The sequence below is a fragment of the Bufo bufo genome, chromosome 2, assembly GCF_905171765.1.
Source record: "Bufo bufo chromosome 2, aBufBuf1.1, whole genome shotgun sequence".
Classification (NCBI taxonomy): Eukaryota; Metazoa; Chordata; class Amphibia; order Anura; family Bufonidae; genus Bufo; species Bufo bufo.
Window position 1 is genome coordinate 57,561,956 of NC_053390.1, and position 17,354 is coordinate 57,579,309.

A 17,354-nucleotide genomic window follows, 5' to 3' on the forward strand; every position below is an offset into this window, starting at 1 on the left:
AGCAGACAAGTGACACCCCAATTCACCCCAAAAAACAAAAGGAGCATTTTATAATCAGGGGAATTTATAAAGTCTGTTTTTCAGGAGTCTGTGCTGATGTAATTTGTACCAAATTTATCAAATTTGGCACAAAGTTTGATAAATTTGGTGCATTTTTAAAGGGATTATTACACATTTGATATGAAAATCAGACATCACATAGTACATGACAATCTCTTTCTAACATAGAACCAGCCCTGTACCTCACATGGACCCAGAGATCTCCACGTTCACTGCTCCAATTGCTTTAATAGATTTATTTCAAGCTGGCAGCTCAGGGGGGAGTGTCTTTACTGCTGGAGCTCTCTCCCTATTACAGCTCAAGGGCGTGTCCATTCTGCTGCAGGTCTTTTTCCATATCACAGCTCAGGGGATGGCTCCTTTCTGCTGCAGCTCACTCCATATCATAGCTCAGGGGGTGCGTCTATTCTGCTGCAGCTCTTTTCTTTATGACAGCTCAGGGGATGGCAGGCACCTTTCTGCTGCAGCTCACTCCATATCACAGCTCTGGGGGTGGGTCCTTTCTGCTGCAGCTATCTCGTTATAACATCTCAGGGGGGACGCCCCTTCTGCTGCAGCTCTCTCCTTATTGCAGATCAGTGGATGTGTCCTTTCTGCTGCAGCTCTCTCCTTATTGCAGATCAGTGGATGTGTCCTTTCTGCTGCAGCTCTCTCCTTATTGCAGATCAGTGGATGTGTCCTTTCTGCTGCAGCTCTCTCCTTATTGCAGATCAGTGGATGTGTCCTTTCTGCTGCAGCTCTCTCCTTATTGCAGATCAGTGGATGTGTCCTTTCTGCTGCAGCTCTCTCCCTATCAGCTTAGTGGGCGTGTCTTTTCTGCAACAACTCTCTCCCTGTAACTGTCACAGGATCTAGCAGTAGATATGACCAGTGGCAGTTCAAGCATGGAATTGAGCTGATAAGACCACCTCAACAGGAGGACATACATATTACTATACAGAGTTAACACCAGGGGGCGCCATTATAATGAAGTAAAGAGAATATTTCCCAACTGGAGCCTTCTTGTAATAGAATATAGATAACAAAAAGTAACTCGTCTTTATGCTGAATTAAATATAAAAATAACATTTGTTGGTGGTACAACCCCTTTAAAGAACCACTCCTACAAACATTTGTATTCTCCGACTGTTTGAAAGGTACATGATGTCAATTGTAGTGAACGTAATCTTCTTACCAGTGGCTGTGGTTATGAGGGAACTAATTAGCATAGTTAACCACGCCCCTTTCACAACCACTTTTTAAAAGTGGAGTGAGCGGTATAAAAAAAGTTATATTTTTTTATATTAAAAATTATATTTTGTGTTACAACATGTTATTCGCATTTATTAAGTGTTGCAGACCCTTTTTTTTCCTTTTTTCCTTGGCCGACAAGGGGAGGGGAAAGGGTGTGGGCTAGTGATAAAGGGGGTGTGGCTTAGTAGTGGAGGGAGGGGTGTTTGTTTAGATGCACCAAAATTCAGGTGCACAACTCTGGTGGTGCACGCCAAATTTATCATCTAGCATCAGCCGCTATGCTAAATCTAGTGTATTTTTTATTAGACTGCCTAGTCTTAAAGGGCACCTGACAGCAGAATCATCCCTATTAAACTAAGCACACTACCTGGCAGGGTCGATCCTGCTGATTAAAATGATCCCTGTCTTGTGAAAATCGTTTAAAAAAAACTTTAGATCTTTCTGCACATGAGAGCGTCAGTGCATTGAGGGGAGGGGCCTAGTCCCTCAGTGCAGCCCAGTGCTGGCCACGCCCCCCACCCTGGTGCGCTGAAGCCTTCATTTGCAGAAATAATAAAACGTCACAACCGATTTTCACAAGACATGTATCATTTTAATCAGCAGGATCAACCCCACCAGGTAGCATGCCTGGTTTGATAGGTGCCCTTTGCACTTACACAGGATTGGTAAATATGCTCCTAATCGTCCCCATTTATTCCTAAAATAAGTCTCTTTTGCTTCATCGGGTGATTTCTCTCTCATTCTTGGCAGAATCTTGCTTAGTGCTCACCCCGCACCTGTTATCAGCAATAAGGACATAATAAGCTCCTATAAATACACTTGACAACTTTAACTAAGGTTTGCAGCCAGTATCTTGGTCGTTTTCCCAGTTTTCCTCTATGCACCAATACCTTCTATTGTTATCAGCCATCTGCCTGTAAAAGGGCGATCCTGAGAGCGAGCGCTCAGTGGGCCTCCCCTGGTATTTCAGGTGACAGTTATACAGGTGGGGTCCCTTCCCTTTCATGTCGGCATTCACCCCGTGGCATCAGGTTGGGAGGACAATTTGATTTACAGGGTGACTTTTCTTCATGATGATGTCCGGCTATACTTTATATCTTGGTGCAGGCAATCCTGTATATTCCACGTGATGGTAAATGCAGGGTGCTGCCTCATTATCTGTCAGGGAAGGGGCATCATATGGGTTTAAAATGAAAGGGGTTTTCCATCTTAATCAGTTACTGTAGATTGAAGATGGGTCCGTGTTGCAGAATGGACATATGGATGCAGAAAGCACACGGAGCGACTATACGTCCGCGCTGCAAACTCTGTAAAATGCAGAACAAGGACCTATTGAAGTCAATGGGTCCGCAAAAACATGCGGACATCACACGGACCTCATCCATATTTTGCAGATCCGCGGTTTTCGGAGTACAAAATGGACACGACTGTTTGCATGAGGCCTTAATGGACATTGTGCAAAGCTTCATTTCACCTGTGGTGGAGCTGTAGGGAAAACTAACCCTTTAGGCCTCATGCACACGACCGTAGTTCTGGTCCGCATCCGAGCCACACTTTTTGCGGCTCGGGTTCGGACCCATTCACTTCAATGGGGCTGCAAAAGATGCGGACAGCACTCGGTGTGCTGTCCGTATCCGTTGCTCCGTTCCGTGGCCCTGCAAAAAAAAAATAACATGTCCTATTCTTGTCCGTTTTGCAGACAAGAATAGGCATTTCTACAATGGGCCGCCCGTTCTGTTCTGCAAACTGCGGAAGGCAAACGGGCCTTACTGACAGGGTTTCCTAAAGATTAAACCTGATCACAGAGGATCTCAGCAGAGAGACACTTTGTGATCAATTTATTTTCAGGGACTCTTCGAACAACTGTGGTTTGTCCATAGTGGATACCAAGAAAGGGACCCTCAAAACCTTTTTGTCTGAGCACCTGTACCCCTCTTGATCTGTCCCTCGGTCCTCTTACACACTAGGATCAGGGTATGGCTAATCAGACTTCTACAGCTCCTATGGATTTGTCTCCAACAGCTGCCCTTGGACCTTCTGTAGGGCTATAGATTGAGGGGTGTTCAGCCCAAGATCAGATGGTTTCTTCAGCCATGGGCCTCACAGTATCATCCACCTAGTCTGGACAGATCTAGGGGTGGTCTGGTCTGGGGTTTGACCAGCATTGCTTGGTATGGGGTGGCAGAGACAGGGTTAACCACCCCCTTCCTTGGCAGGAGTGGGCTCGTCCTGCTTCCTGTCTGGAGGGGGAGTTGTAGTCTAGTGAGCGGGGAGAGAGGAATCAAGTCTATGTGCTCCTTCTCCTCTAAAACCCATATCCCGCAGTGGACACTACAGTCACAATTCCCAGATTACAGTTGCTAGCCAGAGATTCTAGAGAAGGAGACTTTAGCAAGACAGCATACCATTACTTGTCACTTTGCCAGCCTCCATGCCTCGCCATCTCGGAAAAGGATTTGCACTGTGTAGGGATTATTGTTGGATGTACTACAACTCATATTTTGCACTCAAGTAAAAAAGATGTTGATTCTTCTACCTTTGACCTGGTTTCCTGACTCCTACCACAACATACGCTGGCCATTGCACTACCTCACCATCAGACAAGATCCCCAACTACAGGGAGTGCCCCAATAAAAGAAAAAGAAAACTTGCACCCTTGTCCCCCTAGAGAGCAACCTTCTGAGGAAAACCACTGTGACAGATTGTATAGTTAGAGCCACTACCACTCCCATCCTCCAGCCCGGTTCCACAAGGGTTTGCCACAACGTTATAACAGAATTTGCCCTGATGTCCTTATATTGGAAGTTCCACTACCTTCTTCAGGAAGCCTCTTGAGTGACTTTATGGTGCTTCTGGCGCATGCCAGAGGACGCTGGTGGACATGTCTGGTCACATCAATGGTCATATCAAGGACATAATGCCATCTAGTCAGTGAATAGACTTCCTGAAGAAGAGGGTGGAACTTGTGATATGAAGACATTTGAGCAAATTCTATTACACTGTTAGATGAGTAAGTCACTTGTGGTGCTAGAAAAATTTTGTAATGTGGCCAACCCCTTTAGCTTTAAAGTTTTTTCATGTTGTTTCAATCATTTGGCCCGCTTCTGCTTAAATAACCCTCCTCCTTTGCCATTTGTTAGCAGCAAGTTTTAATTATTGCTCCATGCTGTATTCACGCTTTGAGTTTCTCCATTGTTCCATGGAATTTGATCTCGGGATAGTCTATAAATGCATCACATAATAAGGAACAGTGTCACATTTTGGCATCAACTACACCAAATAGTCACCTTACACAAGTTTATGATGAGGCGAAGGAGAGAAGGTGGACTGCCATATATAAAAAACGTAGAGCCACTTTTAAAAAATTGTGGGTCTGGTTTTCTATGGCCCTAGTATAGAGTATAGTCTACAGAGGGGTTTCCTAGAATCGTCTATGATCTCCTCTATCGTTCTCGCTTTTGTTTTTTGGACTCTTCTCCCGGTCAGTCATTTGATGATAGCTGGACCGGCCTGCAAATGTTGAGGTAAAACTGAGACATCCCTTATCTGTAAAGCGATCCTGACACTATGAATAATGAAGAGGAAACTCAGTGCAGTAAGATAAGCTAGCCCACAGGATCTCTTTTTTCATGTTGCTTTCTCTGCTGGTCACATGACATATGAAGCAGTAAGTAATTTTTCATGAGGTTTCTCCCAGCAGGACACAGTATCAGGGACAGGTAGAAGTAGAGACAAGATCAGAGTTTAACCATGTGTCCCCTCTTAGGTCTTTTTAATTAAGGGGCCTGGATTTGATTGGCTGGTTTTCATTACACTGCCTATATCGTTACTCGATTCGGCCAAAAGGGGTGATAGTGAAGGTTAAAAAAAGGGTACATTTCCATAAATAAGTGATGGCCCCGAAAAAGAATAAAACACGGAGCCAAGATGAAATCCAAGAGGGTAATGAGGACGAGGACTTGAAGAAGAGGTCAGCTAATGTGAAGAGCAAGAAGAAGAAGAAGTCATTGAGTAGCACAGCTAGTCACAGTAAGGAGAAAAAAGGAGTAACGAAAAGAGAGCATCTATTGGAAGAAGAAGAGGATAACAAAGGAGAACCAGTAAAATCCTCGCTACGCAAGTCAACAAAGAAGGGAAAAGGCCAAGAAAAGTTATCAAAACACAGAGATGAAGAACTGCAATTTGAAGAGGAAGAAGATTTTTTAGAAGAAGATAAAAAAGCAAAACCAGTAAAATCTTCGCTACGCAAGTCAACAAAGAAGGGAAATTTCCAAGCAAAGTTATTGAAATACAGAGAGGAAGCCCCCTATTATGAAGAGGTAGAAGAACTTTTAGAAGAAGATAAAGAAGAACAGGATAACAAAGCAGAACCAGTAAAAAGCCCACTACGCAAGTCAAAAAAGGAGGGGAAAGTCCATGTAAAGTTATCTAAGTTCAAAGAGGAAGCTCCGCTTTACGAAGATGAAGAAGAACTTTTAGAAGATGAAGATGACTTTATAGAACCTGACCTCAAAACAATTAAGGAAAAAAATAATAATGACATGAAAGAGAAACGTAAAAAAAAGAAAGATGAGGAGGAAGAAGAGGAAGAGGAACTTGACAACGAAGAAGATGAGGAAGTTTTAGAGAAGAAAAAGAAGAAGAAATCTGGAAAAAATGATGATGGGAAGAAGAAGAAGAAAAAGAAAAAGGAAGATGACGAGGAAGAGATCTCAGATGAAGATGAAGAGGACAGGAGCTCAAAGAAGAAAAAGTCCAAGAAGTCCGGCAAGGAATCGGACAAGAAGAAAGAGAAGGGCGATAAGTCGAAGAAACCTAAAAAGTTGAGTTACCTTGAGTTGTATGAACAGGAACTTCTTCAGTACCACTCTGAATCTTCAAATGAAGAAGAGGATGACTACAACAAGAAGAAAGGTTAGTGATATAGGTGTGAACACTTTACCAGAAGCAATTTCATTGCTGAATCGTCTTATTGTATACATCCCCCAAATACTATTGGTGACCTGTTACATGGCTATGATCACGTTTGTTGGTAACCCCTTAAACATTTGTACTGGGAGTTGCTATTTCTCAATTGTATTATTATAGCCTTTTATAATCTATGGCCAGAGACTGAGGCTGTGGAGGATCCTGGGTTTCCATTTGAATTAATTGACCTCCATTGAGTTTTAGGGGTGCTATGTTATAGTAGGACATGCTGTATGAGGTCCATACCATCATCTTTCTCCTGTGGAATGGCAACTTTAAAACTTGTTGTCAGAGGACTTTAATAACACATTCCCCTTCATTGTTATTGCAGTTTCCTGTTCACTACCTCCCAAAAATGGAGCATGGACTTAATGTGGACATATATGTTAACAGATGGACAATTTTGACAGTGAAAATTATCAATATGTCTGACCCCAATCAGCAATTATTTTGACTATGACCAGTAACAGACTAGAAAGTTTGCCGCCATTGACCCCAGTGTTATTAGGTGGACACTTCTCAGTAAAGGGACATTCATAGAAGAATGATGACATGATGGAGCATCTTCTTCTGCATGTGTCCATAATCTCTGCTTGCTGTCAGTGATTGGAAATATTCTTGTTTTCCAGGAGAGACTGAAATCAGCAGGTCATATTATACTTTTCACAACTGTGAGTTTGTAACAATGTGTCAGTGTAGGTAATTTCTTTTAGCTAAATGCGGATCTCACTCACATCCTGGTCTCCAGGCTGATTGTTTTTACCTGCACTGATACACAGTATCAAGCCCACATCAACCTTTTTACAACTGTAGGCAGTTAATAATGGAGGCCAGCTTGTCAGTTCTTCATGCATGTATTGTATATAAATTCATATTTCACCAACTCCTTTTGGGCATTGTTCCGCCATCTACAGTGGTTATCGCCATATCTGGACTCTTCACATGTGTATACGATAGGCAATATTTGTTGTTTGGATGCTCTTCTAAGATGGGATTGGTTTTACCATCTCTGTTTATAACTTTCCTGCATGCAAATTGTTCCAGCTGTGAAATGTAGAGCAAATCTATAATTGTAGTGTCACCCAGTATTCATCTAATAGTGGCAGTGTCCACGTAGTAGTGCCACGCAGTGCTCAGATTCATAGTGTCATACAATCCAAATTATTAATATTCCAAGGTTCAGCAAGCAGCATAACTCCAGCTGTTGTGAACCTATGACTCCCAGCATGCTCTATTCACCTGCTTGCCTGCTTGGAGTTGTAGTTTTGCAACAGCTATAGTGCTGCAGGTTGCTGATCCCAGTATTCCAATAATAGTTCTAAAACAATGACTGATCCTAATGTGCAAATTATATTTCCATAAAATGCTCAAATACTGGCATTGATTTGCCAATAATAGTGTTATATCCTATCCCAATAAAAGTGCCATGTGATACTCAAATAATACCACCATAAAATATACAATTCATAGTACCATGCAGTGCCTAAATAATAGTGTTATATCATATTCTAATAATGGTGCCCTGCAATATCCAAAGGATACCACCATAAAATGAGCAATTAATAGTGCCACACAGTGCAAAATTAATAGTACTATACAATAGTGCTCTGTGATATTCAAATAATACCTTCATAAAATGTACAATTAATAGTGCCATACAGTGTCCAAATAATAGTGTTATATCATATCCTAATAGTGCCCTATGATACTTAACTTATACCATCCTAAAATGTACAATTAATAGTGGCATGATGCCCAAATAATAGTGTTATATCATATCCTAATAATAGTGCCCTGCAATATTCAAAGAATACCACCATAAAATGAGCAATGAATAGTGTCACACAGTGCCCAAATAATCGTGTTATACAATACCCTAATAATAGTGTTCTGTGATACTCAAATAATGCCACCATAAAATGTAAAATTAATAGTGGCAGGACGCCCAAATAATAGTGTTATATCATATCCTAAACATAGTGCTCTGTGATACTCAAATAATACCATCATAACATGTACAATAGTGCCATACAGTGCCCAAATCATAGTGTTATGTCATATCCTAATAATATATCCAAAGAATCCCACAGTAAAATGAGCAATTACTAGTGCCACACAGTGCCCAAATAATAGTGTTATATCATATCCTAAACATAGTGCTCTGTGATACTCAAATAATACCACCATAACATGTACAATAGTGCCATACAGTGCCCAAATTATAGCGTTATATCATATCCTAATAATAGTGCTCTGTGATACTCAAATAATACCACCATAACATATACAATAGTGCCATACAGTGCCCAAATTATAGCGTTATATCATATCCTAATAATAGTGCTCTACAACATGCAAAGAATACCACCATAATTAATAATATACAGAAAATAGGTGCTTAACGAATCGTCCCTGTACAGAACGCGTGCAGATCCCTTCTTTCAGACCATGTGTTGGTGTGATGGCTCAGCGCCCTGCACTGTGTATAGTTAGTGCCAAGTACCTGACCTGGCACAGCCTAATCTCTTGTGTCAAGGCTGTACCAAGATTAATCACTAGAGATAAAAAAGTTCATTTTCCAGGAAAGTGACACATACAATGCCAGGCGCCATCACACAATGTCCTTTCTAGCCTGAGGGTTAGCCAGAGCTACCTGGCTGTTTGTGCCTCTTGTCCCATAGGGATGTGCTGCTTTGTGCAATGGATGTGGTGTCTCTGATGAGAATAGTATTCCATAGAAAACAATGGAATAGGGGTGAGCGAGATTCATTAGCATGACTGTCCCCACAGGTAAAGAAGCGCCCACCTGTCTGTTGATTAACAGGGTGAGATATTTCACCAAGCCCTGACATTCACGCGCCTGGGCAACTGCTCCGAGTAGCTCAGGTCCCCCCCCCCCCCCCCTCCCAAGTAGCTCAGAACCCCCTCTCTATGAGCCAGAAGGGAGACTTACCCTAAGACAAGCACTTGCTTTGTAAGACCCATCTCCTCTATGCGTTACATGTCAGCCATCTAATTGAGTGAGCAACATGTAATACTGCATTTCACCTGCAGTGGCTGCTGTAGGGAAAGTGTGTAGCTAGAGATGGCTACTCCCCGATTGCTGAAGAATACAGAAGCTGGACCTACAAAACTATGATTTTGTTTCTACTCAGTCATTCAGATTTGCTTTGGCATTTTGGGACTCTTACATATCATCAGCAATTACATTTATTACTTTTTCACATGAGTGAAATGGGTGTCGGGTTATCTCTCAGGTTCCTTTTTTTTTATATTAATTTAAAGATGTTCACTTTACACAGTCCCTTTTGGTCAGAAGGGTGCCCTTAATAATAAGCTGATCATAGGGTACTGCAGGGAACCCCACTGATTGACTGGAATCTATGTGGAAATCTTCAAGCCAGTGTTCAGTTTTCCATCAGCGCCACCACAGGGGAAATGAAGCATTACACATTTTGCTGTGAAATCAGTGGGCTGTCCATGTACATAATATACATTCTGGGTCCTCCAGAGTAAGAGATGCTCTCTGTAGGTGCTCTGGCTAATAAGAGAGGCTTCTGAAATGGGGATCCCCATGTAGTAACTCAGATGTATTGACTCTACTTTGACATTTGTATAAACCTTTTTAGAGATTTTGATTGTGTGTTTTTTCTTCTTCTTACTTTCTAACTTTGTACTGATGTGCACATAACTGTTTTGTTTGGGTTCTCCACCTTTTGTTGTACTGATATGACTTTTAGACCCTTCCTGACATCCGCAGTACATGTACGGTGGATGTCAAGTCTTTAGAGAAGGCGCTTGGTCAGGAGCTGAGAGGGTGCCATAGCTGGTGTGTGCCTGCTGTTTCACACTTCAAACATCTGCCGTCTGTGCCATGATCGCAGAAAACTCCGATCATAGGCATTTATCTCCTCAGGTCAATTGCGACCATGGCATCTGAGTAATCTTTAACTGTTAGCGGGCTGCTTCTGGTGACTGAAGACCCTACAAGATTGTGGGAGCCATTTGGTTGCTATGGCAGCCAGGAGCCTTCTGAAGGCTCCTAGGCCCACCATAGTAAAGGCAGGGCTTAATAGGAACATCGCAGTTAGCCACAGAATGTGATTCTGAACCATTACAGTTTATAGTTTAAGGCAGGAATTCCCAACCTGCGGCCCTCCAGCTGTTGCAAAACTACTACAACTCCCAACATGCCTGGACACCCTACAGCTATGTTTGGAGTTTTACAACAGCTGGACAGCCTCAAGTTGGGTATCCCTGGTATAAGTGATCTAATGATTGTATGCTCAAGTCCCTAGGATCCAAAAATAAAGTGAAAACATTTTTTTTTTATTCGAATCACCTCCTTTCCCCATTTTACATATAAAAATAAACAAACAATAAACATCATTGGTATCGCCGCGTGCAAAAAAGTATTTATCCCATACAGTGAATGGGAAAAAAAATCTAAATGGCTGAATTTTTTGGTCAGTTTGCCTCCCAAAAATTTTTAACGAAAGGTGATCAAAAGGTCATACATGCCCCAAAATTTTATCAATAAAAACTAAATCTCTCCCCTCTAAATAGAGCCTTTACATAGCTCCATTGACAGAATACACGTGTCAGAATAATGAGATGCGAAGATTTTTTTATTTTTTTATTAATTTTTTTAAGTATTATAACATAACAAAAACTTTATAACTTTGGTATTGCTGTAATTGTATTGACCATTGAAAAAAGCTAATGTGTAATTTTTACTGTACAGTGAACACTATAAAAAACTAAACCCGTGCAATCCTGGCACAGTTGTGTTTTATCCCTTTGTAACCCATTAATAATATTTTCCATCTTCTCATTACATCATATGAAATGTGAAATATATAATAGGCATAACTTGTCCCACCTAAAAACAAGTCTTTATATGGTTATGTGAATGGAAAAGTAAAAAAGTTATGGAAGGCAGAGTGTAAAAGATAAAAAAAAAAGCAAAATTGTTGTGTTGGGAGGGCGTTAAACAAGTTACGTTTTTAAGCCATTGCTTTAAGCCTCATGCACACGGACTATTTTTTTGCGGTCCACAAAACGGATTTCCGTTGTTCCGTGATCCGTGACCGTTTTTTCGTCCGTGGGTCTTCCTTGATTTTTGGAGGATCCACGGAAAAAAAAAGTCGTTTTGGTGTCCGCCTGGCCATGCGGAGCCAAACAGATCCGTCCTGACTTATAATGCAAGTCAATGGGGACGGATCCGTTTGACGTTGACACAATATGGTGCAATTGCAAACGGATCCGTCCCCCATTGACTTTCAATGTAAAGTCAGGAGTTAATATACCATAGGATCAGAGTCTTCTCCAATCCGATGGTATATTTTAACTTGAAGCGTCCCCATCACCATGGGAACGCCTTTGTGTTAGAATATACCATCGGATTTGAGTTAGATCGTCAAAACTCAGATCCGATAGTATATTCTAACGCAGAGGCGTTCCCATAGTGATGGGGACACTTCAAGTTAGAATATACCAAGAACTGTGTACATGACTGCCCCCTGCTGCCTGTCAGCACCCGATCTCTCACAGGGGGCTGTGATCAGCACAATTAACCCCTCAGGTGCCGCACCTGAGGGGTTAATTGTGCGTATCATAGCCCCCTGTAAGAGATCAGGTGCTGCCAGGCAGGAGGGGGCAGACCCCCCTCCCCTGTATTTAACTCATTGGTGGCCAGTGCGGCCCCCCTCCCTCCCTCCCCTGTATTTAACTCATTGGTGGCCAGTGCGGCCCCCCTCCCTCCCCTGTATTTAACTCATTGGTGGCCACTGCAGGCCCCCCTCCCTCCATCCCTCCCCTGTATTTAACTCATTGGTGGCCAGTGCGGCCCCCCTTCCTCCCCAGTATTATATTCATTGGTGGCCAGTGCGGCCTCCCCTCTCCCCCCCTTCCTAATTAAAGTCACCCCCCCATCATTGGTGGCCAGTGCGGCCTCCCCTCTCCCCCCTCCCTAATTAAAATCACCCCCCCATCATTGGTGGCCAGTGCGGCCTCCCCTCTCCCCCCCTCCCTAATTAAAATCCCCCCCCCATTATTGGTGGCCAGTATGGCCTCCCCTCCCCCCCCCTAATTAAAATCACCTTCCCCCATCATTGGTGGCAGCGGAGAGTTCCGATCGCAGCCCCAGTTTAATCGCTGGGGCTTCGATCAGTAACCATGGCAACTAGGACGCTACTGCAGTCCTGGTTGCCATGGTTACTTAGCAATTTTAGAAGCATTATACTTACCTTCGCTGTCTGTGACCGCCCGGGCTCTCCTCCTACTGGTAAGTGAAAGGTCTGTGCGGCGTATTGCCTATAGCACAGACCTGTCACTTACCAGTAGGAGGAGCGCCCGGCCGGTCACAGACATCGCAGGTAAGTATAATGCTTCTAAAAATTGCTGAGTAACCATGGCAACCAGGACTGCAGTAGCGTCCTGGTTGCCATGGTTACCGATCGGAGCCCCAGCGATTAAACTGGGACTCCGATTGGAACTCTCCGCTGCCACCAATGATGGGGGAAGGTGATTTTAATTAGGAAGGGGGGAGAGGGGAGACCGCACTGGCCACCAATGATGGGGGGGTGATTTTAATTAGGGAGGGGGGAGACGGGAGCTTTTATGCAGACGGATCTGCGATCCATCTGTGTGAAAGTAGCCTACGGCCACGGATCACGGACGTGGATGCCAGTCTTGTGTGCATCCGTGTTTTTTCACAGACCCATTGACTTGAATGGGTCCGTGAACCGTTGTCTGTCAAAAAAATAGGACAGGTCATATTTTTTGGACGGACAGGAAACACGGATCACGGCCGCGGATAAACAACGGTGCATTTTCCGAGTTTTCAACGGACCCATTGAAAGTCAACGGCCACGGATGCACACAACAGTCGTGTGCGTGAGGCCTCACTTTGATGTAACAGTATGTTGAGGCTTCTTGTCCTAATATTATGATTGTGTGAACTCCGATCCCAGCAGTTAACCACTGTACAGCATGATAGGATCTCATTGTTGCCTATAGGAGGTCAGCAATGAACAGCGTACAAAAAAATTGTGAATTGTTACTAGTTCCCCTAAGATCACATATATAAAAATGAACACTAAAAAAAGTAAAAATCATAACTTCTGCAAAAAAAATAAAAAATTTGTCCTATAACTGAATTAAAAAGTTTATAGTTCCACAATGACGAGGTCAAAAATCCAAAAAGTTTGTGTAGTCTTAAAGGCCAAAACTGTCTAGGTCCTAAAGCAGCTAATTTGAAATGACTAAAAGGGACACTACAATCAAAACAATTTTCATCACATCTTAGCAACCTACATGTAAATATTTCCAAAAACAGGTAGATGGTCTTCTGGGTATAATTTTTTAGAATGACAGACAGTCTCCTTAAACTCTCTCTATCAGACCATCATTGTGACCAGAGGGGGCCTCCTTTAGAGCATACTTCAAAAGACTCATATTGGTGAGGATATAACCTTTATGTCTTTTTGATGATAAAACAAATTGTTTTAACCTTTTTTCACTCTATCAACAATATACATCAGAATAAATATAATTCCCTAAAAATAAACTTCCAAGGGTAAAAAGATAATTTGAACTGGGTATTAGAGGGTTTTGTTTTAGGTCATTTTATTAAAAGTTACATTCTATATTGCTGTATAAATTTGTTCTGTTATAATTTACAGCATCACACATAACACTAATCAATTCAGTGCTCCTCTGCAGGCTTCTTTATCTAGGCCTATCAAGAGAACAATAGAGCTGTCCTACTGTTATACTAATTCTACACCTACTATTATTACAAAGATTACCCTTCAGATAACATCTTCCCCTCACAGCAGCAATATACTAACAATGGCTTACCGGTCTATTTAGAAGGTCTTACTATTTATGCTGACTCCTTCAGAAGGGCAATGTTTTTGTGTTTTATTTTTAGTGGTACAGTACTGCCAAAATGAAACAAAAACAGCCAAAAACTCTAAACAATAGATTTATTGAGTTTAAAAATAGCCCTTTTTAATGAAAATGTCCTTCTAGTAAAGTTGCAGTTTTAAATCATTATTTACTAGTCTGGCATTGGGTATGTTTTTTTATTTTAATATTGCAAGATTAAAAAAATAAGTAAAAAGAATGAATTCCTTTTTCCGATTTTGGGTGATTGAGTCAGGCTATGAGTGTGGCTTGGGTTGGCCTTCTTGGTGTGTTTTTTTTTAAACTTAGTTTTTTTTTTTTAACATTTAGTGCTCTATGGGTCATTTATCAAACTGGTGTAAAGTAGAAGTGGCTTAGTTGCCGATAGCAACCAATCAGATTCCACCTTTCATTTTGGACAGCTCAGCAAATGAAAGAAGGGATCTGATTGGTTTCTACTTTACACCAGTTTGATAAATGACCCCCTATGTGTATATACAGCATGATTAGATATATAGATATGAGATAGATGATAGATAGATAGATAGATAGATAGATGTGTCCCAGTGGTCAGAGGAATACCTGGGTGGCATACGTTTTGAAAGGGAGGATAATTGGTTTCTTCCTGCACACATTAGTGACAGACAGAATTATGTAGCGTCCTATCTGGAAAAAAAGTGGGAACCTAAAGGACCATCAATCAACACAGCGAGATATTTGCTAAATTACCAGGAAAAATGCACTAGTATGTTGTTGGAAAATGCGCCAAAGTAAGTGGAGTACATGCATTGCTCTAAATTTATGTGTTTTAGAAGCTTTTTGTACCTCCTTCGGCAGTTTTCAGAAAACAGGGAATGGCCCAAAAGAGTAAAAAAGAGTAAAATGTGTTATGCTATTTTGGTGCAAAAATTTGGTGCACCTAAACCATAAAGCTGTACCAAGTTTATCATGCCCCCAAAAAGTATTGATTTTACAACAATACTGATACATCTCCATCGTTCTCAATTGTAAAGGTCACGGCTCCTGTAAAAACCGTGGCCACGTCTCAGTGTGAACACAGCCTAATTCTATTAATGGTTCATATTTTGTCTTCTTTGTAGTCTATGAAGTTGTCACTATAACCGGAGATGTGCGAGGAGCGGGAACCGACGCTAATGTCTTTGTTACCCTGTTTGGAGAGTTCGGGATTACTCCAAAGATTCATCTCACCAGCAAGTATGTATTAGTAAGAAGGAAGAGGAAGGTGTCAGGCCTCTGTAGGCAGCAGAAAGGGACATGTTTTTCATATACATATGTTTAGAATTTTGGTCGGTGTTTATTTTGTCATGTCATTTAAAGGGAGTCGCTAGAAAATGTACTTGCTCCTCCTACTTCCTCTGACAGCCCCTCCCTCTGGAGAGGGAGGGGCTGGTAGAGGTAGCAGGAGGAGCAAGAATGCACAGAGTGGTTTGGGCCCGCCCTCTGTGCACTTACCTAATCATTTGCATACGGATTAAAAGTACTTTTTCTACTAGAATGAAGCTACAGATAGCTAAGTGAAAGGTTTCATTACATTCAGCAGAGCTAGCCCTACAAGGCACTGGATTTGTTAGAAAAGTTCCTGGTGGTAGACTCCATTTAAAATAAATTAAATGTAAAATATGCTGACATCTAGCGGCCAAAAAAACATATTTTTATCACTTTTCCTTACCGTTAGTTGGCAAAGAATTCATGGCGGATTCAGAAATCTATGGTACTGCCTGAGATTAGATGGAAAAGAGCAAGTTTAGTGGGATGGTTATCTGAGGAGGGCTGGTGAAGTCACTGTCAAAATCATGTGTTAGTTTCTGTTAACTTGACGGTATAGCACCCTTCTTTTGCTGTGAAGGGGTTCAGTAGTGGGAGGGGCATCCAGAAAATAAAATAAAAATTATAATAAAAAAAAAAAAATGCCATTAAAAGTTTAAAGATGCCATTAAAAGTTTAAAGATCTTCTTTAAACTAAGAGATTTTTTATTTTGCAAATCAATATATCTCCACAAAAATTAAATTAAATATTTCCCACTGTCTATACAATGATCTAAGCAGGGGCGGAGCTATAGGGGCGTAAAGGTAGCAGTCACACACAGGCTGTGGTTCCTGAGGCGGCCCTTGGTCCTTCTGCCACATGAGAAGATACAGTGAGGAAGTATTTGAACACCCTGCGATTTTGCAAGTTCTCCCACTTAGAAATCATGGAGGGGTCTGAAATTCACATTTTAGGTGCATTCCCACTCTGAGAGACAGAATTTAAAAAAAATTCAGGAAATCACATTGTATGATTTTTAAAGAATTCATTTGTCTTGCACTGCTGAACATAAGTATTTGAACACCTGAGAGACAGTAAGAATTCTGGCTCCGAAAGACCTGTTACTGTGCCTTTAAAAAGTCCACCTCTACTCCACTCATTAATCTAACTTAGTAGCACCTGTCTGAGCTCTTTAAAGACACCTGTCCACCCCACAGTCAGTCAAACGCCAACTACTACCATGGGCAAGACCAAAGAGCTGTCAAAAGACACCAGAGACAAAATTGTGGACCTCCACAAGGCTGGAAAGGGCTACAGGGCAATTGCCAACTGCAATGAGCAGGACCGTGGTACGGTTAGGCAGACGCCAACATATGCAGTGGGTCCGGATATGGGTATAATAGTCTATGTTTTTTGTTTGTGACGCCAATTGCAGCGTGCGCAGGGTACAGTCTCAGGGCCATTTAAGGTGTTGCAACTCACGTACCAGGTTAGGAATGCCAGAGTGATGTAATGTCTCTGTGTAGTATAAGATAGAGTGTCAACGGTGTCTCCTACCTTGGTACGGCTGGACTCCTGGATCCTGGCTCACTTGCAATAAATTAGTGTGTTGCTAGTAGGAGTAATTGAGGGTTTTAGTAGCAATGAATGAGATCCAGACTTGTTATAAAGTTCAACTTGTCTTTACTGGAGGCAGCATTAATCCATATGAGGTACAGCAATAGTCTTTGGGTCCCAGCAGGTATTGGCAATGTATGGCAGGGATCAATATCTCTTCTGCTCCTATCATGTGCCTGGAGAATATGGCAGGAATCTGTCTTCTGCTCTGTCTATCTTCTGATTGGTATGGGACTGAGGAGGAATTTGGCTTCTCCTGGTCTCTGGATGTTACTCACAGTTATGCTCACAGGGAATG

The 17,354-nt window shown here is 41.9% G+C and overlaps 1 protein-coding gene across 1 annotated transcript in view; it reads left to right on the forward strand.

Moving 5' to 3' along the window:
• The window catches only part of LOXHD1 (lipoxygenase homology PLAT domains 1), a 201,941-nt gene that overhangs the window by 76,990 nt on the left and 107,597 nt on the right, over positions 1-17,354 (forward strand). Inside the window, exon 8 of the mRNA XM_040421148.1 lies at positions 15,273-15,387. Within this exon, the coding sequence (XP_040277082.1) occupies positions 15,273-15,387 (115 nt within the window). The remainder of the gene's footprint in view (positions 1-15,272; positions 15,388-17,354) is intronic.